The sequence below is a fragment of the Myripristis murdjan genome, chromosome 19 (genome assembly GCF_902150065.1).
Source record: "Myripristis murdjan chromosome 19, fMyrMur1.1, whole genome shotgun sequence".
NCBI classification, from domain to species: domain Eukaryota; kingdom Metazoa; phylum Chordata; class Actinopteri; order Holocentriformes; family Holocentridae; genus Myripristis; species Myripristis murdjan.
The window spans coordinates 7,666,109-7,690,163 of NC_043998.1; the positions used below are offsets into that span (position 1 = coordinate 7,666,109).

General features: G+C 43.2%; 2 protein-coding genes across 3 annotated transcripts in view; both read left to right on the forward strand.

The window, feature by feature from the left end:
* Positions 1–1,192: 1,192 nt before the first annotated feature.
* On the forward strand, positions 1,193–7,976 carry ghdc (GH3 domain containing). Of its 2 annotated transcripts, none has more exons than XM_030078464.1 (11): positions 1,193–1,464; positions 1,646–1,951; positions 2,983–3,179; positions 3,708–3,902; positions 4,016–4,135; positions 4,433–4,730; positions 6,146–6,335; positions 6,767–6,838; positions 6,945–7,078; positions 7,284–7,372; positions 7,542–7,976. In XM_030078464.1, the coding sequence occupies exons 1-11, from the start codon at positions 1,380–1,382 to the stop codon at positions 7,761–7,763; spliced, it is 1,908 nt and encodes a 635-aa protein (XP_029934324.1). In that variant the 5' UTR covers positions 1,193–1,379; the 3' UTR covers positions 7,764–7,976. The 2 variants fall into 2 exon arrangements, with proteins under 2 accessions (XP_029934324.1, XP_029934325.1); XM_030078465.1 differs by having other exon boundaries at positions 1,661–1,951.
* A 7,312-nt stretch (positions 7,977–15,288) lies between these two features.
* The window catches only part of kcnh4b (potassium voltage-gated channel, subfamily H (eag-related), member 4b), a 48,423-nt gene continuing 39,656 nt past the window's right edge, over positions 15,289–24,055 (forward strand). The window contains exons 1-2 of the mRNA XM_030077767.1: positions 15,289–15,381; positions 23,208–23,441. Coding sequence (XP_029933627.1) covers positions 15,306–15,381; positions 23,208–23,441 — 310 coding nt within the window. The 5' untranslated portion in view covers positions 15,289–15,305. The remainder of the gene's footprint in view (positions 15,382–23,207; positions 23,442–24,055) is intronic.

Consider the following 24,055-nt stretch of genomic DNA (forward strand, 5'->3'; position numbering starts at 1 on the left):
GCCTTTTGTAAACTACACTGATTTATGTATTTATTCATTTATTTTGTTAAATGAAAATGCCACCTGGATAGCTGAATTCTGTCCACATTAGGCAGGTGTTAATCTCGAGCCCTGAAGACTGTGTGTGTGCATATGTATGTCCATACATATTTCTGCACAAAAATTGTTTCAGTAGGACAATCGTCCAAAAGTGGGAAAACTTGCATGAGAGGCATGGAGACTTCCATAATTGAGTGCACAGTGCCTGTTAATGATTTAAATAGTCAGGTTTATGGTGTCTTGACATTGCCAAAGCTGTAATTACTAATTTGTTGCTCTGTTGTGTTTCACAGGGATCTTCCATACTGATGTTCACTGCTCACTCTCACAGTAAAAGACTCAGGGGACTACCCGGGAGAACCACCAGGGGGATTTAAACCAGCGTACTCTTGGCTCAACAGCACCTAATTTTTTTCCTGAAGCAGCCACAGAGCTGAGAAGGACAGATTGGAGGGCCACTTGTTGGTGCTTTGTGGCACCACATGTCTAAAATAATACCATAGAGAGCCACTGGTACTGGTCGTGGGCATGAGAGAACAGTGAAAAACTTGAAAGAGTTTGTTTTTTCAATGCTAACTATGCCTAACCAGGGGATAGAGAGGTGGGGCGAGGAAGAAAGGAGGAAGAGACAGATTAAAGAGGGAGAGGTGAGGGAGGTTGCACACAGAGGAAGCGGAGAGGAAACTGTTGTCAAACCTTGGTGTCATAGTTTGTGCTGTTCTCTCCTCCTATCTCCCCTGACATCAACCCAAGTCACGCATTTTTCACAGCATGTCTGCATTTCTGAGTTCACATCAATGTTTTTTGTCTCGTAATGTAGTCGAGATAAAGGAAAATAACAGAAGTGCTGGTGTTGTGTATCCGTATTGTCATGGTATTTGCCTTTTGAGCTGCCTGGGAAGTTGGTGCAAAGCACGACAGAACAGCGGCTCTTTTTCATAAATAATCATAAACAGTGAAAAGTGTGTTTGATTATTTCAAAGTTTTGAACATGTTACTGTATTTGACTGATTTCGTCTACAAATTCCTGCCTTCTGTTTTGTTTAATAAAGCAGTGACTACTTTGAAATTGTAGTGGGTTTCTAGATTATTAGGATAAAAGTTGTTTATGTCTGAGTCAGTTCGTGGTCACACACAGCGACGTCACCCGTGTTCTCAGCCAATCAGCGTGGCCGGCTGCCTCGCGAACACGGAAGTAAAACAGCCTCCAATATCCATCGCAAGTGAAACTTAACAGTCCTCCGTTGCTGCTCCAATGTAGCCTAAACTTTTTTAATACCTTTTAAATAGTTACTTTAAAGCTTACGTTTTGAAATATAAAAGGTTTCCTCTTGTTAAAGATGACTTCCTCTTGGGTTCGGGTTGCATTGTCGCTGGGCATTGCAGTGTTATCCATCGCTATTGCCATCACTGGACAAAAACAGGGTAGGTGCACTGAAAGGTTGACAGAAGTACCTTTATCACGACCAAAGCAACACCTTCACCCGATTTAAGAGGCAAAGTGATACCCTGCTTAAAAAGTCTGATTACAGTGATACGGGTAAATGTGAAGTGTTGTCCAACAGCGCCCCCTGCTGGCTGAACCGTGTGTCTCCTTGTGTAACAGGCTCTCTGTCAACAGGGATGCCGCCGCCTCTCTCCGCTGCCCTCGGTGTGTTTTCCGTGGCCGGCATGGCTCTCATCTGGAGGGACATAAACTCCAAGTTGAAAGGAGAAAAGCGGACACTGAGCAGTCTGCTGAGCCAGTATTTTGCGGTGAAGCTTGTCGGCTGGCTGGGCAGACGGCAGAGAGGCAAACTTGAAGCCGACACGCTCAACGTGAAGCAGGCGCAGGAGGAGACTCTGCTGAGGCGCTTGCGTAAAAACGCCGACACATGTTACGGGAGGCAGTATGATTTCAGTTCAATTAAAGGTAAGAGGGGAAAAGAGCGATTTAAACATTTTCTCACGTGCCTCGGTTTTCCTAAGCTTCAGTCTTTTGCAGTCAAATTGAGCTCGTGTTTTTTAAAGCAGCCTTGGTTTGACCCCTAACAGCCCGTGATGTAACGTTACGTATAGGGACGTGCTCCTATAGTCACACCCCACTACACTGAGTAGGAAAAATTAGCTTAATATTCCTAGAGGGTCTTATAGTGTGGTTGTAGTACTCAATGGTGAGTCTATAGAGATCTTATGGTAGTCTTTGATATTATTCTGTGTGACACAACTGTATTATTCATTAAATATAATGTACAGTTTCACCATTTTTTAAAAAACTAAATATGAGGGCAGCAATTCAGTAGTAACCCTTTCCCTATTCAGTGTAATAAAAAAAAAAAATCAGGAGATCAGGGCATAATATGTAATATACACTCAGTGGCCACTTAATCAGGTCCACTTGCACAGTCTAATGCAGTTCAGTGCAGCAGCTCTGCCATAAATTCTACCTTTTAACAAAGTTTATCATGTTGAGTTGCACTACATTATATTGAGAGGTGTTTCTAATTTTTTGTCCTCCCTTTTTATAAACTTGTGGGGGACAGAATAGTGGAAATACCTCTCAAAAAAATGCAGTGCAGTACAACAGCAGTACTAACTATGAGCTCAGTGCCAAACATAGAAGTGAATGAACACCTCTATTACTGTGACAAAAAGAAAACCTGAGCATTATAGGCATCAGAAAAGTGAATTTTATGGCAGAACAGTTGGATTGGACTGGATTAGATTGTGCAGGTGGACATAATAAAGTGGCCACTGAGTGTATAATGTAACATATAAAATTCAATGGTATCTGCTTGAAACTGGTAACTATAGATGTTAACAATAGGAGGAAAGATACTTAATCCACTAACCCTAACCCTGAATGACACACACAGTTTATGTAAAACGAGAAAATGTATTTGAGGATGTGATTTGATACTGTGATTGTCAGACTCAGGACTCTGGACGCTGATATTGTTTCAGACAGTGATGTTTTCCGGGCGCGTCACCCCGTTACCACGTATGAGCACTACCGTGAGCTCATCAGACGCATCGCAGTGGGAGAGGAGAAGGTGATCATTGCTGAGAAGCCTCTGATCTTGGCCATGACATCTGGGACGTCGGGGGCAAGCGCCATGCTGCTCAGCACCAAAGACACCAACACTGAGTTCTTCCTGCAGGTGAATACTGATGCGTTAGCCACCTGTTTGTATCATGAAGGATTGAAACATGGGTGTGTGAGTGTTTGGATGGCAGTTTGACTTGACCAGATAGCAAAGTTTGGGCAGAGAAAGTGAACACATTATGCTCCTCAGCTTCTTATGGGATGCCCTTGAGCACAGTGCCTCATCTTGGCTGCTACAGGAGAGCCTCCCAGTGGCTGATGATTAGACTTTTTCTTGAATAAAGTGTCATTTTATGCGGCTCATTCTGACTTGTCTCAACATATTTATACTTGTTCTCAGAAAGCTTCCAGAAACTGCATTGAAAATAAATGGTATTATCTCATTCCACTGGCAGATTTTTCCACATTTTAAGAATAAGACCAGGTGAAAACATAGTAAATGGCTGGACTGCAACCACATTTAGAAAGCAGCTGTTGTGACTTCAAAATAACATTTGAGGACTGAATACGAGACAATATGACTTGTTAAGTTGCATGTTTTTGCAATGCAGAGGTGTTCATGCGTGTGTCTGTTCTCTCACAGGGGGTGTCTGTGTGTTTGGATGCCATGCGGCGGGCCTTCCCTGCCACTGAGAGTCTCCAGCGCACCACCAAGTTCTTCTACACACCCACGTTTCGCCAGTCAGAGGCTGGCATTCCCATTGGACCAAACTCCTCAACGCCAGCCTCCTCCCGCCACATGCTCAACCTCTACACCACCCCAGCACCCGCCTTCGAGGTACGATCAGCAAGGTGATTCTTGTTCATGTCACTCGTATAACTTATAACTTATCTTATTTTTTCGATTTCTGAATTATCTCCAGTTGAGTTTGAGGTCTCCTCTCCCTGCAGGTTCCCAGTGAGAAGGACACGCTGTACCTGCATCTGCTTTTCGCTCTGAAAGATCCCAGTGTGGGAACACTCGAGTCCAACTTTGCCTCCACTGTGTTTTATGCCTTCAGTGCCTTACAGGTACAACCTAGCCTTACTTTTAATTAGAATATAAGCCCCGGCTAGATGCCATGAAAAACTCATAATTACTTTTTTCCTGCTTGCTTGAAGGTTTGTTTAGGTTGTGCTTTTATCAAATATGTGGAAGGGTTTTTTTTACTCATGAAGTATTTTTGTGGGAGTGGGATGATGGGACAGGAGTGAACATGCACTCCCATGTCACCCTCTACTCTGTCTGATGGTCTCTCTCTCTCTCTCTCTCTCTCTCTCTCTCTCTCTCTCTCTCTCTCTCTCTCTCTCTCTCTCTCTCTCTCTCAGGAGCGCTGGCAGGAGCTTGTGGAAGATATTGAACAGGGAAAGATCAGCAGTGCTCTGGCTCTGGAGCCCAAGGTGAGGGCCAGCCTGGAGGCTGTGATGAAGCCAGACCCAGGGAGGGCTGCACAGCTGCGGGCCCACTTCCAGGAAGGGTTCAGGGGCATCGCCAAGCGCCTGTGGCCCGAACTCCACCTGGTGCTGGCGGTGGACTCTGGCTCCAATCAGATCTATGGGGAAATGCTGAGGGAGAACTACTGCCAGGGAGTTCCCTTCTACTCTCCTTTCTATGCTGCTACTGAAGGTGGGAACCTGCACCTGGCAACATCAGCATTGGTTTATTCAGCTTTTGATTGGATTTTCCTACTAACAAATAGTAACAACATGAGGAAAATGAGGGGGGAGTAGGTCTGAGTTATTAACAAAACAACAGCAAATTGAATGCACCAAACTCTTAGCAGAAAAACAGTGTGCTGAAAAAACTAGTAGACTTATGTAAATATGGAGGCACAACTGCTTCCTTTGTAAGACAGCAATGCTGCTGTCGTTTTCTGCCGCTGTTTGTCAAGAAATATGTTGATTCATCTCTTTTATTGAGATCATTCAACTGTCAGAAACAAGAACAGAAACAATATGCTCAAAAAACATCGTACAGAGACAGTAATGTGGGTGTGGATGGGACAGTATGACGTAGTATAATCACTCTATGTTCACATGTTCTCTAACTGTGGTCACTTCCAGCCATTGAATCAAATTGAAGTCATAACATTCCTTATTTTGCTGAGCCCTCCATGTGAGCCTCTGAAGGAGTTTGTGTTGATCAGTACACACTACTGTACTCTGAAACCCACAGGACATTTGCTCATAAGCCAATGCTAGACCTGTACTGGGGAGTTAGTCTGTACTTAACAGAACAGTGGTTGGTAACTGTTGTGAATAAAGCGCTCAGCCCCATAAGGATCCTTTATTTTAATTGGGGTTAAGACTGTGGTTTTAGGCAAGAGCAGATAAAAGTAGGTAAGGGAGCAAGAGGAGTGATCTCTGAGGTAAAAACAGGCATATCAAGTCTTAATGAGAAGTGAAATCAAACACATGCATGTTGGGGGGATTACAATCTCGCAGAAAGAAAAAGGGATAGAGTTTTTGTCTGAATAATGAATCAAAATATTATTGAAATTGCAATACAGCCAAGTGCAGTATCCAAATTGCAGGAGCTGTAATTTTTTGATAAATGATTTGGTCAAATGTGTAGCAAAACATTGCTGTTATTAATGTATTACGATGCTGCAGAGATTCCCTGGCCTACAAATGATATTCTCCAGATGTCAGAAAACATGTTTTTTTGGTACAGATCCCAGCAAGAATCACACATCATCATTTTAATAGCTTTTTCAGTGAAGATGCAAATTAGAATGCAAAAATGATCATCCCCAGTAAAATTGTGAATCATATTGCAGTCACAATACACACACACACACACACACACACACACACAGATATATGTGTGTGTATATATATATATATATATATATATATATATATGTATATATGTATATATATATATATGTATATATATATATATATATATATATATATATATATATATAGTATCATATTGTTCTGCTCTAGTTAGAATCCTCGCTCACACAGTATTAGTGCACTTTCAAGCCAGACTCTCAACTGCAGGTGATACTGAGCTGTTTCTGTGGGCCCCTGCAGGTCTGATTGGGGTGAACCTGTGGCCTGAGGAGCCGTCCAGACGCTACCTGCTGTGTCCACGCTCCATGTTCTGTGAGTTCCTGCCCGAAGGCAGCCTGGATGAGGAGCAGCCACACACTCTGCTCATGGGAGAGGTGGAGGAGGGACAAAACTACGAGCTGGTCATCACCAACGCCTCAGGACTCTTCAGGTTGAACTCATGTCCAGCCAGGATCTAATGATGCTTTTGGCTGGGAATGGCTCATATGCCAAATATATGGTCCATATCTGTGAGAGTGCTGACTCTACCTGGCTTCACTCACATTGTTCACAGCGTGTTCCACTAAAGACTGTTATTTTGGCCATCTCCGGTTCCAATTTTACCATCCCAGACAAATTTTTCACACTGTATTCTTTAATAGCAGCAATGAGGCTCAACATTTTGGGATTGCAAAGCAAGACTTGGAGGGGGAATGTCAGAAATCTAAATATAAGAGGTGTTTCTGGTTAAAAACCTGCAGGGTTTTTAACCAGAAAGGATTTCACAGCAGACGTAACAACCTGTCAGTCTCCAGGTGCTTCATGATCATGACTTGCACTGGAAAATTCCCTTAATGACACCAACGTTTTTTTGTGTTACAGATACCGAATTGGAGACATTGTGAAAGTAGTTGGCTTCCATAACCAGTGTCCAGTTGTAGAGTTTCAGTACAGGTACAGTCTGACACAGATGTGTGTGCCAGTCATGGTATCTCCATGTGCTTTCCTGACTGATCCTGTGAGTCAAACCAGCTCTGCCTCTCCCTCTGTCTCCCGCCAGGCGAGGTCAAATGCTGAACGTCCGAGGGGAGAAAGTCTCTGAGAAGTTGTTCCTGGGGGCTCTGAAGAACGCCGTTGCCCAGTGGCCCGGAGCTCACCTGGTCGACTACTGCTGTGCCGAGAGTGGCATCCTGGGTAAGCTCTCTGCCTTAATTTGTGAAAGACAGACAGCTAACAGCCGTGAGTCATAGCCCAATTTGGAAACCTTGTCTGTCACAGATTGAGCTCGCGGTGCTGAGCGAGAAAGTATTTTCATTTGGATTCAGTGTGACTCATATCTGAATGACTGGTAGGGAACATTTCGGACCATAAGCATCATTAATTCACCATGATATTGCAGGAGATTCGATAGGCGGCTCCGATCCTCATTACCAGGTGTTTGTGGAGCTGAAGGGAGTGAGGAACCTCACAGAGGAGCAGCGATACAAGGTGAGAGGAACCTAACAAGCAACACCAACATACAATATGTATGTATTTTTTGTTGTTAGATCATGTTTTGTGTCTTTTATGATTTGAAGCCATTTAATGTTAAAAAAAAAAAAAAAAAAAAGCTCTCTAGTCATTCTTTTGGTGTGCTCTCTCCCCTCCTTGCCTCCAGTTGGACGTTTGCCTCCAGCAGGACTCGGCCGTCTACAAGTCCTTCCGTATCAAAGGCAGCATCGGACCAATGAGGGTGCAGCTGGTGGCCGAGGGTGCCTTCAAGGAACTCCGTAAGCAGATGATGGCCTTCTCCAACACGTCGCCCAACACCTTCAAAATGCACCGTGTGCTGCGCAGGAAAGAGTACGCCGATTTCCTCTTGGGAAAAACTGTTTCCTGAAAGCCTGATGAAAGGCATCGTGGGAAATGTGACTGAAATTCCAGTGACTCTGTCTGTGGCGAGCGCTGACCGAAAGTAATGGGATACATGCAGAGTATCTCCAATTTTTTTCAAACTGCTCATGACTAAAAGATTCATGAATTGTGCTTGTGGACACCTAAATACAGAAAGTCATGAAACTGATGATTTTTGACAATAAAAACCGTAAATTATGCTGTTATAACAAATAATATGTGCAAAACTGTGCTTTCACTCCAGCCATCTAGATTAGTGATGGTCACATAAAACCTTCAATTTATTATAATTATACTATCAGGCCATACTTATTTCTATTACAGTAATAGTTTTTCAGACCATGAACAAATGATTCAGCTACAGGGGACTGATGAAAATTTGCTTTCATTTTTCTGTATTTGCATTATCAATGATATATATATTTTTTTTGAAAGGCTCACACAGCCTGAAACAAACTCCTTGACCAGTTTCCGTCAAATATCCAGAGTACAGTCTTCACTATCCTGGCAAAGCTTGTAAAAGGTTGGCATCGGCGTGTTTTTGTTCAGTAGCATATACCAATATTTTGAGTCAGGACAGGCTGAATGGCAAACTGTGCTGTGAATGTATTATATCGTCATTAGATACCATCTGGTGTTAGTGAATCATGCTCTGCACCATCACAACCCACTCACTCTCCACTGTATTTTAAGTGCAGACACCTGTTAAGCTTAAAGCTACGCTCGGCCAGATTTTTGCATGAGAACACGCCCATCATATCAGCCTAAATCACAAAGACAAAATAGTCTGCCGTTGCCGTAATTGAGGCGCTCTAAATTTACTCTTTACGCAAATGAAATTCTGGTGTTGGGTATGGACGCTCTCCCACCCACAGAACAGACTAATCAAAACTTAAGAGCCAAAGACGAGCTTCTCCTAAAGTGCAGTGAGCCAGCTCTGCGCCCGGAGAGGAACTGGACCGACCGACATGCGATCTGCTGCCTTCAGCGTCTCTCGGTGTCCAGAGATCACAGACCAGCCGGACTGGTGAGCACTGAGCGTGCTTGTTTGCAGTTTTCATAATGCTATGTTTCATGTTTCGAGGTTTTGATGTTCAAAGTTTTCAAACAGCTACTTCTCATCGCTGGCAACATGGAAGGTCCCCTGGAGAGGCTTTAAAGTCAAGCCAAACGTTCAAATGTAGTTGTATATCGTGGTTTGCAGAAAGAGGGATCAAAGATGAAATATCTAATTAATATCCCTCTCTCTACATAACCAGTCAACTCTTTGTAGTTCCTCCCTCTTGCTCTCTCATGACATTTCTCAGGTGCTGTTGGCCAGTGGTTTTCAAAGTGGGGCACCAGGACTCCCAGGGGTCCTTGAGGGCCTTCCAAGGGGTCCTCAGCAAAATGAAGTATAGTCTAAAGTCCCGCTCCACTCAAAAATGTGTTTTTCTTATTTTTATATTGTGTGAGCGTCATGTGACGAGAGCTCTGGATAGAAGCCGGTGTGCGAGCGGGGCAGGGGGAGAGGGTGGCGACTATTCGCATATTCATAGATCTGCACATATTTAATGAGGGAAACATTTAGAGTTACATTTAAGGCACTAAGGGATTTTTTTTTACATGGAAAAAATCTTATAAATATGTAATACTGATGGACAGAGATTATTTTTAGGGATTTGATAAATGACTGGAGGTTTAATTTCACTGTAATTTATTTCAACCATGACAACTAGACAATTTAATGCTTAACATAAACCCAAATATATTTCCTTATTAGGCAAAATTATTTAAAATGGGGGTCTGCAGCTTAATGAAAGTCATCTTTGGCGCTTTTTTAAACAAAAGTTTGAAAACCCTTGCTGCAGGTTATCAGTTAAATGTCATGGTGAATTACAACAAATCAGTGTGTGAGCAGTGTCCAGGCCTCCCTGATGGTGCCGGCGTTGTTGTGCATGCTCAGTGTCCTCTAATGACCTTGGCTGCTAGTTTTTGCTCATCTTAAACCCTGTGCACCTACACTACAGTGTAAGTGGTGTCAAATATTGCCTCCAAAAGGTAGAGCAGAAAGCAAGCAAACCATGTTTTAACATTTGACTGACCTGTCTCTGTCTTTTTTTTTTTTTTTTGGCCTTTCTTTTCATTGCACTATACCCATGCCAGGATCTTATCAGTGACCACTGGAGGGTGCTAGTCCAATATGCAACACATCTAACGGTCACTGCTGGTGGGTTCTACGTAAGTATACTAGTTTTCATCTCATCACTGAATGGTGTCCTTCCCTTTTCTAAACTGAAAGAGCTGATTCTTGGTGAACGGCGTAACTGTCATGGTCCTGGAGCTTAAGTATTAGCATTATGTGTCACTTTAAGCACAAGAAACCAGAGGCAGGTGTCAGTGTTACAGTGTCCTGAGGTTTAAAGGCAGTGAAGAGGCCATTTTTAGCTACAGCACAGCAATCTAATCCATCTTTACCTCAGGGTGAAATAGTTTTGGAGGAAACTTAAATATTTAGAAATGGCAGCATCAATATTTTATAGGAGACATTTTATGCTACCCCATATTATATTCTTGGTCATAGGCTCATATGGAAGACGGGGGGAAAAAAGGAACCAGCTGAATAAGCGCTGAGCAGAGTTGGCCCTCTCTGCACATCCATTAGACTGGTGTATTGTTGCATGGCATCCTTCTCTCCTGCCAGGTCTCTCCGTTCACAAAGTGGGCTAATATTTTTAGCAATGTCCCATTTCAGCAGAGATTTGACTCTGCGCTCGCTTTATTTTGGCTTCATAGTGTGATTAGACCCAAACAGGAGAGGAATTAAAAGAGCTAAATTTACCTCATTGAAGCGTGCACACCAGATAACCTTCCACAAGTTGGTGGTTCGGTGATGACTTCCAGGAGCTGAAATGGCACTTTCTTACCTGAAACTTAAAAAATCATTTCCACTTGTAGATAACTGAGGATGTGAATTAGTCTCGCACTTCCTTCAAGATCCCCAGCGTATTAAAGGTTACAGCAGCCGAGGGCTATTGATGAGCTGGTGATTAAACAGGGCAGCCAGGAGCAGGCATCCGTCCTGCTGATGTTGTGCCAACCCTTAATAGCTTTCCATGTGCTTAGCTGTTACTGAAACTTTAAAAAAAAAAACAGCAATGTTTGAACCATGAAGACATGCAAACCATCATCTTCCTCTAATGATGCTCGATGAAGATGATGTATTTCCTGCTTCTTTAACCAGTCACTATAGGGTTTTGTTTTTCTGGGCTTTATGATCTTTCCAAGTCAGCAGAGATAACCAGAATTGTCAGCTAAAGCCATATCAGTGTTCAACAGAAACATACAGTCTGCTACAGCCGTTTTTTAAAGGATGGAGAAAAATATGTTAATTTCTTATCATGAAAAATATGCTTTTCATGACAATATCTTAACTTAATTCACCAAAAACGCCTCTTATGTTGTTGTTGTTTTTCTATTTCTTTCTTTTCACATTTCTTTTTTCATTCAGCATGGATATTGATTGATTTCTTCCTGTGTGGGTTTTCTGAGATAGAGTCTATTTCTGTGTCTTCCTCTGTTTGTGATCCTCATGTGCTTTGAGGATTTACACATCCATCACAGAGAGCTAGTGAGCACAGCTGTCCCCGTCGCCGGTTTATTCAATGTAAATAGCAGAGATTTAAGAATGGTGGATGGATTTCTCAATGGCTTTGCTGAGGAAAAGAGGATGTATCCAGCTGAGAGCCGGGCAACGGATCCCAGTAATGTCGCATGTTGAGTGAACGATGCTTGGTGCACAGCTTATCTATCGCCACTCCAGGTTTAAATCAGGATTAGTAACTTCTTTTCAACTCCAGGCTGTGGATTTTCATTGAAACCAGAGATATTACATAGTTCGGTTTTTCAGTGTCACTGACAGTTGATCAGCCTTGTGTTTTCAGGGTTTAAACCAGCCGGAACTTCCTCAAATTTCCTCCCAAATTCCTTCAGAGCTCACAAAAACAACTCAGCTTCATGGCTTATTCGGCATCTGGTGCCTTAGAGGAGTTATTGCAGCTCCCTTTAACATTAATCTGAAATAATCACATATCACTTTATCAGGGTAAACTCCAACATTAGCGGCAGAGAGATGAATTGTGGGAAGGACAGGTGGGATAATTACACCTGGTCTGCTGTACGTCACCGTGTGGTATCAGACTGGGGAGTAGACAGTGAGCATGTTTAATGGATTGGCCTCTTTATTAGTGATAAGCAGAGATGGATCAACTACAAGGAGGAATTACAATGAGAGCCCATTAAAAATTGATGGCAGTGAAGGGCCGCCAGGGCTTGAATAGGATCCGGGAGGGAGAACAATACTCTCTTCACAGTCTACTAGATAGTCCTTTACTTTCATTTGTTCTGTTTTATTTCCCTCTTCCTGCAAATGTAGCTCACCTCGGCTGTCTTGTGGATGGTATTTTCTCACCAACCATTTCTAACTTTGCGGTATGCTTAATGATGAGCCCATAAAGTGCCTTCGTGTCCTGCTCTCAGACACACAGAGGGATATCGAGCCAAGAAAGAACTTATTGCAGAGCCAACACCTGAAGACCTCATTGTTCTCACTACTTGTCTTATTTTGCACCCACAAGATGATAAGCATTCATGCTCCATCTTATTTTTTTTTTCTGAGCTGATCTTAAGAGATATTTATGAAACAAAAGCTGTATCCTTTTGCCACCTCCTCGCCTTTGGTCACCTCAGGGATCAGCGCTTCAAACGAAGATATCGCTGCCTGGGGCATCAAGCACACAAGACCAAAGTTACTACTTATACCGAAGCTCGCAAACGTCCCTTTTCTGCTTAAGGAGCCGCCCACTCTGCCGCTGAGTCTGCTTAACTGTTCCAACGTGATCCATCGCCCCCATGAGGAACTCTCACATATACTCCACTCCGCTTCTTTTCTCATTCTTTTTTGGCTCATCTTTCAATAAGCACAATGTTAGACCTAAGGCTCAGGGGAATTATACATATATGTCTGAATGTATGTAGGTTTAGAGATCCTTATTCTGGTATTGCTGGTTTTGATGGATGAAAACAGACAGAAAAAAATCCAGATTCAACCCAGGGCGTCGTAGGCACATGGTGTGCTCCTTAGCCAGCTGAGACTCCAGGGCAACCCTTAAAAATTAATTATTAATTAAAAAGACTATCTGGTTATTGAAAAATACATATCATCATCTAGTATTAAGTTTACGTTTTAAGGAGTAAGCAGATATAGACAGTGAAGGAGTCCATTTCAAAGCATTTAAGGGTGGTAAAAGATGTCAAAAGGCTTGAGATGTGTTCTCATAATAAGATCTCTGGCTTTTCGTCTGGCTTCTGTGTGTTTCTCCACAAACCTCGGCTATTGTTGGTTCCTTCCTCTACTTCGAGCCATACATGAATCACACTGTCAAAAGACAGTTCTTCCATTCCGCAAAAGTGGGATCCGTCTTGCTGAAAATCTTTATCGACCTGCACATCCAGCTGAACCTAATCAGCTCAGCAGAAGAAAAACTCAGTGTTCTTCTGCCGCCTCACTAGGAGCTCCCCCAAACACTTACAGTGAGATTATAATTAAAAAGTCCTCAAAGCACAACCGCGTTCTTATTAAACCTGTGCTGGCTTTATTATAAACCTCATTTAATGACTTACAAAGCCAAGGCCAAGTCACCTCTGCAGCTGCCCTCATCTCATTATCATTATTCTTGCTGTACATTAGCTAACAATTTTGCTTGATTGCTGTGTTGTCACCACTACTAATAACAATATTAATAATGACAGCAATGTGATTGATCCCTGTAGGCGATCGATTTAATCAATCCTCTTGTGATTACTGTAAATTCGAGTGATTGCATCGAAGGCCATTGTTTTTTGTACAGAGAGAGAGAATATTATTTAGAGGAAAACAATCCTCTCTGTTTCTGCAAAGCGCCTGCTTCATCTCGAGCTACTTTCCCCGTCTGCTAAGCTGTGCCGTTTGTTTGGGTCAGCGTGAATTAAGACACGACGTTGCTTTGGTGTGTTTAGCATCGCTTCCTCATGAAAAACATCTCCTGGCTTATCTTTTTTTAAATCTGCTCTTAGCGGCTTTCATCACAAAGCTTTAATTCTCTCACAAGGACAGAGGCATGGTGGGACGGTGATGGGGAACAGCTTCGTCCTGATAGGCTGAGCGAGTGCTGGAGTGAGACAAGTTTGAACCACATATTCTACGAATGAAGCACGTTCTCCACATCAGAGTTTAAGTTTTTTTTTTTTTGTTAATCTTAAATTACAACATAAATAAGTGAAATGTGTCTAACTACCAATATCTGTTTGATTACAGTGTGAAACATTTAGTGCAACAAACTGTACTGTGATTATCCAGGGTACTATTTGTTACCACACCATTACACGAGGCTGATATTTTCAAAATTCAAAGCATGTGCATGTTTTGTTTTCCCCACTTTCTCCCTTTAATGAGATTCCCATTACCATTGCTATGAGAATACAGCATAATAAAAGACACTCTAGCCAAATACAATAGCCTGTATTGATCAACAAACAGGTAATCCATCTTTCCTCGATTTGCAGACATGCACACAAAAGCCATGCGCTGATAGTAGCACTATGGGGTGTAATCGTGCTGTCAGCGGCTCCAAAAGCACCCCCCGCACCTCCTCCTCCCCTTCTCCTGTCTTTCTCAGCTTTGTCCCTCCCTCCTTTCTCCCCCCTTCGCTCACTCTCACTCTCTCCCTGTACCCCACCCCAACCCTCCCCCAGATGAAAACAGGTTTCTATAGAGAATGCCTGTGAGTGAAACCCAAGAATCTCATTGGCTGAGATATCACAGGACTGGATGGGAGCAGGCAGAGAGAGAGAGAGGGAGAGAGAGAGGGAGAGAGAGAAAGAGTGGAGAGAGTAGAGAGGAGTGGAACGAGCTGTAGTGAGAAAGCTTAAAAAGATGTAACTGCTCTGCCGCAGCATCCTGACACAAACACTGAGCCAGGGGGACAAGAGTTGTACAGACAGTGCAGTGTCCTTTTTTTTCTTTTTTCTTTTTTTTTTTCTTTTTGTCTTGCAGGTTTTTAGTCCTGTGATGACTGGAAAGCGTAATGGACTCAAAGGATAACTTCCTCCATGCCGTGGGAATGATCTTTCCGGCTGAAGAGTACAGACAAGCAACAGCTGGGCTGAAATTTCTGAAAATCTCTGGGTCTCAACATCCGCTGGACTTGATCCCACCTCGCTGCCTGAGCAACTGTTGATGATTTTGACCTTTTATTTATTTGCCCTACTATCCATTTAGGCTACCCACACCCAAACCTCTGCACTATTTTCGTCTTCCCAGGGTGCACTATTTGGAGAGGCATTGCATAGAGAAGTGTGGCTGCTTTTAGATGTGTGTCCCCCCACCTGGCACTGGACTGTCACCCTCAAAGTCCCTTGCACCCCCCAAGAGCCCCTGGAAGCTCCCTAGTGTGCCTCTGGGATGGTGTGACCTTCAGCCAGCTGTTGGCCATCCCAGATCTGGGTCAAGATGCCTGTGATGAAGGGCCTCCTGGCCCCCCAGAACACCTTTCTGGACACCATCGCCACTCGCTTCGATGGCACCCGTAAGTACCACGTAATGGATTCACCATGGCAAACACACTGAAGATAACTCGCTTTAGTGCCAAACTGGTAACCTGTAGGGCATCTGCTTCACTGTACCTTCACATCACGGTCATGTAGCAATAATCAAAGTAAAATTAGTGCTGTGGTTATATCATGGATGTAAACATACTTCAGCAGCATCTGTGGTATAGCAACACATGAAAAACAGTAGTTTGTAGTTGCCAAGTGGCAAAATAGCTTGGTTTGATAAAGCTCTTTGGATAATTACAAGATGATTGTCACACCTGAAATTGGAAAAGCCAGCTGGCTGCAATCCGTTTGATGTTTGTTTCCTAAATTGTCACACACTGTCTCTTTTATCATGTGTATTCACTGAGAGCCACTGTGCGAGCCTAAGGGCAGACTTATGCCAGAATGAAAACATATCTGAAACATTTTTTATCACCTGTGTGAGCAAGCCGTATCAGCTAGCAGGTTGTTTTCTGGTCCTGTGCACCTGCAGCACAGAGATGACAAAGCTGCCTGACTGAAGCAGACTGTGATGACTTTATCGCTGGTAGACACTGCGATGTAGGGAGCCTCTGTTAACCTTGACGGTACTTTTTCACATTTTATTGTAAGACAGCATTAGGAAAATGACCTTCAGAAAGCACCCTGTCTTTCCACATTTGGAAAAGTAGTTTGCTGTAAACTAGCCAGTGCAGCCATGAGGCAGCACTGCCATTTCTGCATGGCTTGTGTCTCTTGTTTTGTACCTTGTGGCACCTCAGGGGAGGTTGTGGCTCGTTGTAAACAAATACCATGGGACGTCTGTGTTTGTTCACTAGTCGATTCAGCCCATCTTTCCTCGGCCAATCGCAGCAGCCTGAGTGAGCAGCCGTCTCGCAGTCGTTTTCCAAGCTGGATCTGAGTTTTTGAATGTGCTGCAGTGGGATGTAAACATTATAGTAAAGTGGGTGACATTACTGCGTGATTGATGTGTAGGTTATGTAATTATAGCTTTGTCACTTGTGAGTCAGTCGCGGTAATGAGGTCTTAAAGGATCTTTCACGAGATTAGAGCACACTAGGCATTGCTGATTAGTGAATGTTTTCATGCCCAACAATGAATTGATCTTGAAAACAAAATCAAGCTGGGGGCAACTTAAAGGCACGGGTTGGAGCACGGTGCTTCTGTCACAGCACTGGCTGTTGGTTAAAAAATGTTACATTAAAGGGTATTTGAGGTGAGAATATCCACACACAGAGAGATGGCATACAGTTCAGCTGGTTGGTTTAAATCCTCCATGTCAGTAAAAATTCATCCAGTGTCTCCAGGAGTGCTGTCCTAGTGAGCCCTGACCTCTGACCTCTGACCTCTGTGTGAAGTGGAGAAAGTGGCAAGAAACTTTGCGTACAGGGATCAATAAAACACTATTAATGTCTTTTCCATCATCTAATGCCATTTCTCATACAACAACATGAATCACAAACCTATTCAGCCTGAGAACAATAGCCCGCCTGTAGACAATATGTATTCATCAGTGCTCTTTTTCTGATTTTGCCATGCCAGTTATGTTTCCATCCACATTTTGTGCATATTTTAAGCTCGTTTTCAAAAAGTCAGCAAAATAAAGTGCGAATCAATGCATATCCATCGACTATTCTGTGAAGTCTTTTTACAAGCGCATGACTGTATGCCATTACGTAATCAAAGTTGGGCAGCCAAACATTTCTGAAGATGGAGAGATTTGATGACCTTATTTTGGAAAGAGTGGTAATAGCAGCTCTCAGTCAGTAGCACATGGCCTCATTAAAAGTCCATCCACACACACACACACAAAATGAGCCCCCCTGTCCGCTGCTGTGTTTGTTATCATTCAGCAGAGTGGAGGCGCACGCCAAAAGCCACTACGACAACATCTTTTTGTCTTAATAAACTGTTTCCATCAGCTGTTATTGTATCTTCTCTTCGTCAAGATCGCCCTGACCAAAGCAGAAGAATGTTTTTGCAAAAATTTTAAGAGTTTTTTTTTTTTTTTTTTTTTTTTTTTTTTTTGCCAAATTCCAGTGTTTCCACTCAAGCTGTCTTGTGTGCAAATTCAGAATTTGCATAAAAATAGTCCGATGGAAACCCCGCTGGTGTTACAGATTCATCACTCTTCTATTGTTATGCTTTACTGCCTGTTGAATCACTGCCTTCTTCTTTGATTAGTCTGATGTAGATTCTAGTGCCCACGTAAGCTGTGAAATGCCATCGCGATGAGCTATGAAACATCTAGCACTCATGTTGAGGTGTCACAGAGCTGGTAGGTGGTTCTTCTTTATGCTGGATATCGTGGCATCAGAGTCCGCCTCAACAACAAAAAACCTGCAGCACCAATACAGCTCCGGACTGGGCAAACGAGTCCACACGCTTGCAGAAGCAGTTTTACTTTTCCAGCATTTATAAAGACAACAGTGTACCTTTTATTTCCATTTCACACAGCAGGTTGCTCAGTGCCCCGGCGCTCTCCAACATACTTGAGAACAAATGGCCAAACGACGGCCAGTCGAAATGAAAGCTCTAGATGAAAACTTTCTGGGAGCAGCAGGATACATGTCTTTGGAAGTGTGTGCCAGTTTCGCCACTTCCAAGCCAGTTTCAAAGCCACCATACGGCTCAAGCTCCTTGAAGAGTGGCAGAGTGCCCGCGGCTCAAAATAGCTTCCTTCCTGTTGCCCGGGAGACAGGGTCCCGCCATTTGCCATGGACATTTGCCATGTTGCCACTGCGCCTTGTTGCTTAAGAAAAGATGGTCTGCTGGAGAGGAAACACTTGAACTCGCAGTGCCATGCCTTCCAATCAAGGACTTTTAAGAGTGCAGCTGCTCTCTTGTTTGGAGAGACGCGCCTTTAAAACAAGTGACACTACAGGTTCTGCAGCTGAGCTCTTTTTACCCCCACCTGCCAGCTTCACCTGCTGCAGCTGAAAGTGCCAATGTTTTTTTTTTCATCTTGTAAATAAATTTGTGATGTGTTGAATTCTTTGTCCAAGTTTCTTCTTTCTCTCTGCCTCGCGGTCCAACACATTAATTTCAAGTGTTAAACTAGTCAGACACACCATGTAAACTGAGCTCGCATCCCTTGTAGGTGGTAGTCTGCCCTCAGCTTAGACATCTTATTTTCAGCTACATTTGCAGCACTGGATTTACACTCAGTTTTAAAGAATCAGGTCAAAACAAACAGAAAAAAAAAACTTAATGAGAATACATTTTGAGAAGCACATGGTCACAGTTCCTTTGCTAATTGAATTCAGTGAAAAATGTCCTAAATTCAGTGAATCAAAACAAGAGCCACTGTCCTGCACACATTTTATCACCCTTTTTTTAAGGGGAAGAAATAAAATCCAGTCAAAAACTGTCACAATTTACATAATGTGTCATCACAACCAGCCTTCGACCAGACTGCTATTTGTAGTGCATTAAATGCTCTTTAACTCAGACAATTGTTTAAGTAGACATCATTTTTCTATTACATTTATTGCTTCCACTGTGCTACGCCACACTGGTGCTAAACCTAAATAGATGTTTAATTTTGCTAGGCTGAATAATAAAGCTCATTTGGGTGTAAAAACCCCAAAATCCCCAGTCATTATCTATTGTGCAGCTCGAGGTTCCACATTTTCACAACATCAGAGCTTTGGGTGTTTGCTCTTTGCCTCGTTTCTAGCTTTGGGGCACAGTTGTTTACATTCACAAATATTGATTGGACCGTATGGGGCTGTAGGAATAAGGTTCATGAATACTGAATAGCATTTTGTTCACAGTCTACAGTTCCTTGTTGGAGAAATCATACCTCTTGTATATAAAAACACTACATTACCAGTGAAATGTAAGAACAGGTTAAGTCACTACCCTTTACTGGTATTTGGCTCATAGCAATGTCAGCACTGCTGCTGCTGTCCAAAGGAATGATGTAATTGTGCAGAATTATTTGTGTCTGAGCTTATCGATTCAAGGCTGTGTTTGCCATGGCTTTATCCAAACTGTGAGTGTGTGCTTCTGTTTGCTGTTGGGTCTGAGTGTGTATGCCTGGGTTTGCTTATTTCACAGGATATGTCTGTGTATTTGTTTAACTTGCCGCGTATGTGTTTGTACACTTTGTTTGATTGTCTATTGATCCCCTTATGGAAGGTCTCCTTTTGCGTGCCCAGCTCCACAGAGAGGTCAGAGGTCAGGGTCAGCCACAGCACAGTGAGGCAGTGTCTTTTGCACTTCAGCAGGATGCATTTACTGTCACAGAAGCTTAAATCTGGACTTTCCAGTTGTAGGATTGTCTCCCTGCTTGTTACATCACCGTGCTGCTCCTGCTGTGTGTCTATATGTTTATTTGTGTGTGCTTAGGCGTGTATTTGCGTCTTCTGTGTATCCGACTGCCCACCCACCCACCACCACCCTTCCCCCAGTTCCCTAACTCAACCTTCCCAGCAGTGTTTTCGCGGTGACGGCAGCTCTCGCCCTGTGGGGCAATGTAACCGCAGGGCAGCTGCAGGGAGAGATAAGAGCAGGGTTTATTTAGCCCCTGCGCACTTCTCAGTCGAAAAGCGACAGAGGAACCAAAGGAGAAGGGCTGAGGAGTGGCAGATTGAACCTTACGGAGCTGATTGTTCGCCAGCTGATGAATGGGTCTAAACAGGCGAGCGCAAAGGCGCGCAGACAGAATGCCACTGGACAGCTGACTGAAGCTATTATGAGACTTACTCCACTGTCGCTTCTTTGAAAGCTGGAGGGGAGCATATCACTATACCTGATGTTTAGTTTTCAAAGAGCTTTGATGCTTGTTTACAGAATTCAAATCACTACACCACAGATGTTTTAGTCAAACGGCAAGGAAAGAGTCTTTCTTTGTTGTTGTTGTGCTCATCTCCTCGCAGTTTGTCTCCTCATTCTGAAGCAGTCTGGAAAATGATCTTGTTTTGAACTGTCTGCTTGATCCACAACTGATTGATTGCCGCAACATACACCGAGTGAATGGTGACCCCCGCTGACTCTCAGTGTAGCCTATGACCTGTTTTTCTTGCAAGTTCAAAACAAACTTCTGCTGCCACAGCGGTTGCCTCAAGGAGTAATTACATCTTAAAGCAGTCATCAACATGCTGCTGGGTGGTTATTAGTTGATGAGACAATGTCCTCGGCCCCCGGGCTTTGGCTTTCACTCACGCGCTGCCTTATTCACCAGAGGACCCTTGCAACATTGCCATGATGCACAGTTTGTTGTTAGCGTTAGCATGCAGCACCATCAGGCAAGATGCTGCTGTAGCTAGTCAGCACAGATGTGTAATTAAAGAAGGAAGCACAGTGGAGCGGCCACTCGAAGCAATATCCCTGAGAGGATTATGCCTAAGAACTGAGACATTGTTACAATCACACACACACACACACACACACACACACACACGCACACACATAAAATATTTACCAAGTGGGATCCATGTGGGCGTTGTATTGCCTGTTTACATAGCAGTTATCAGACTAAAACTATTCTTAATCATGCATGGGACTTCAGTGAATAGACTATTCCACAGTGTGGAGCAGCACAGTTTGCTCAGCTCCATACTTAAGGTTTTTTGTGGTAACGCGTTGGAGTCGATGCATCCTTACAAAGTGATTTATGACTACACCTGCCCTTGACCTATTTGAGGGACCGATTTAGGAATGCTTAGTAGGGATGTGCCTATTCTTAGGTAAATATTACATAAACCAGAGATGAATGCGGTTGCTCTTTAACACTTGCTGGCTCACTGAGTTAACTTTTGGTGTTAAGGATGTATGAAACATGAAAAAGAGGGCATATTTCTTTATAGGATAGGCTAACGTGCTCTTTTCTGCCATTGTTTCTAGGCCGATTTGAATGCAAGATGTGAATGGCCCGATACTGCCTGAGGGCTCCTTTTGGGAGCAGTTTGTTTTCACAGCTATTCATAGCTTTAAAAATAACAAAAGGCGATAGTCATCGATCCCACTTTATGAAACCCACTTTCACAAAGCTATGTAGCAGACTGTGGAACAAGGAAAAAAAGAAGTATTTCTCCATGCTGAAGTCTGGGGAACAACTTCAAGGAACAGTACAAAACCTCCATCGACTGTTGTTGTCTGCGATGGATCTGACTGATGATGATTTTGTTGCCGCTCATTGCGCACCCGTGAAAGGTTGTCACTGCTCAGAAAAGACATCCCCCGTGGACTGCTTTCTGTTGAGGGCAGCCAATTAAAGTGCTAGATTGTGGAAAGCATGGCAGCAGCTGCTTAATGCTCCTCTGGCTCATTCCCTGTGGAATCAGTAAAATTCAGACCAGTCTGTCTGCCTGTGTGCTGTCTTTCTCCCTGACAGTCAACAAAACTGGAGTCTGATGTTTTCACTTAAGCTACTGAAAGGATGTAACTTACTTTTCGGCATTATTTGGTGACCTTGGTGAAGGAATTGAAAGGATTAGCTATCTGGCATAGTTCCTCAAATATGGACTTAAATATGTAGTAGAGGAGAGGATGTGAAAGGGCTTTCATTCACCATTTCTAGAATACATGCTGCCTCTGGATGGGAGTGTATTAACCATCAACTGAACAGTAAAAAAGAGTGTTAACCCCCTGTGAAAACCATTTATTAAATTTCTATCTTGCATTAGTACTGAGGGGCATGCTACTTTATTTTTTTTTAAATGCTAAACAGGATAACTGAGCAGGCATTGCTTTTGTAGTGCATTGTAATGCAGAGCTCACACTACCCAAATGACTCATTGCGAGACCATAGTGCCTTCTGGCAGATAGAAAGCAGAACTGTTTCAATTACAAATTATTTCTGTCTAACAATGGGACTACACTGCAACAAGCGCTTATCAAATTCACATTGAAACGAGGACTTTTACAATGACAGTGACTACACTGGCATTCAGCAGCCATGGAGAAAAGGGAAAATGACGCTTGCATAATTTTGTGGCTGAAATGTAGCCATTGCCAGAATGAATGTATTGCATGTAGGTATTCAGAATGAAAGCATGGCCTGTGGGCGTCAGACAGAACACCTGGCCGCTGCAGCTTTGGGCTGCTGGGACGTGATCCCAGAACAGGGGACTGGTGCCATAACCAAAACAAAACAAAACGAGCGGGAAGCCATTCTGCAGGCTCTGTGTTGAGGGGGAGCTGTCCGTGGTGCTGAAAACACTGCAAGAAACAATCAGACATTACAGAGAGGGTTTTTTTTTTTTTTTTTTTTTTTTTTTTTTGGTGCTGAGATGACAGCACAGCTAACGTGCCTGTCTACATCCAAATCTGTTGTTTAATTAAAATAGAATTTCATAGGAATTTTGATTGGAAATGGAAATTGCATGTTGAAGTGGTGTATGTGCTTCAATTAAGGTCTTGTGTGGAATGTTTAATTAAACTCAACTATACCTGCAAAGCTTTTGCTCGGCTTCAAAGAACCAAACAGGCTTTGATTCCAGCTGACAGAGCGAGGATAATATAATCCACCATATTGAAACTAAAATGTGACTGATGGGGCCTTGCTGGTCCTGATGAATTTTGGTTGTGTGAGCTACATTTGTCAGGTTCTCATTAAAGTTCCAGTCAGGTTTGGACACACGAACACCATTCAGAGGTGTCTTCATTAACTGTTTCAGGCTTCAGTCAGGTTTGGGGCCCACAGGGAGCTGTGACCCATCAACCTCACTTTGTGCTCGTGGACATCAGCTTCAACTCAGACAGCTTTCTTACAACAGCATACACCCCAAACCTGCCTCCATGACACAGCTTCTCCATTAGACTTGCACTGCCATTAAGCCCTCCTTACCTTTTCATGTCACCCTCACAGACAGCAATTTCCTGTTGGGTAACGCCCAGGGCCACCGGGGCTATCCCATCGTCTACTGCTCCGACGGCTTCTGCGAGCTGACGGGCTTCGCACGCACCGAGGTGATGCAGAAGAACTGCAGCTGCCGCTTCCTGTACGGGGCCGACACCAGCGAGCACGTGGCCCAGCAGATGGAGAAGGCCCTGGAGGGCAGAGAGGAGTATCAGGCCGAGGTTCACTTCTACAAAAAGAATGGTGGGTGGACAGAGAGAGAGAAAAACACACATATGGGAAAAAGCCTCCGTCCTTCACTTTGTTTCCACAAGTATTCTGAATGTATCTCGCCACAGGCTGCGTGGTTTCTACACGCTCAGCCAGTTTTAAAATTCAAACGGTCAAAGGGCAAGAGAGTACACTTTAAAAATTTGAACAATGGCAAGAATTTGCATTAGACTGTGTTTGGCTTGTTCATACCACATCTTTTTTTTTATTATTATTATTTTTTTTATCGCACAATATAACACCCTCTAGCCATTTGTATATGGTTGCATCATTTCCAGGACTGATCAAACTCTTGTGTAACCAAGGAAACCATTTGGATCAGTCAAATAGCTGATACTGGTTTGATAAGCTTGTGATCACTTGTCCAGTTTTTTTTTTTTTTTTTGTCTTTGTTTTCTTCATTTTTTGGGTGACATTTAGCTTGTGGGATTGTCTTGTTCATCATTAAGAGGAGATTTATTTATAGAAAGAACATTTTGGTCAAATTTGAGAATCTTCCCGGTGCTGCTCTGAGCATGTAGCTGCTGATACAGGATTATATTTGCAGTAGCTTACGTTTTGAAACTAATTGATTAACTCAATCCTTT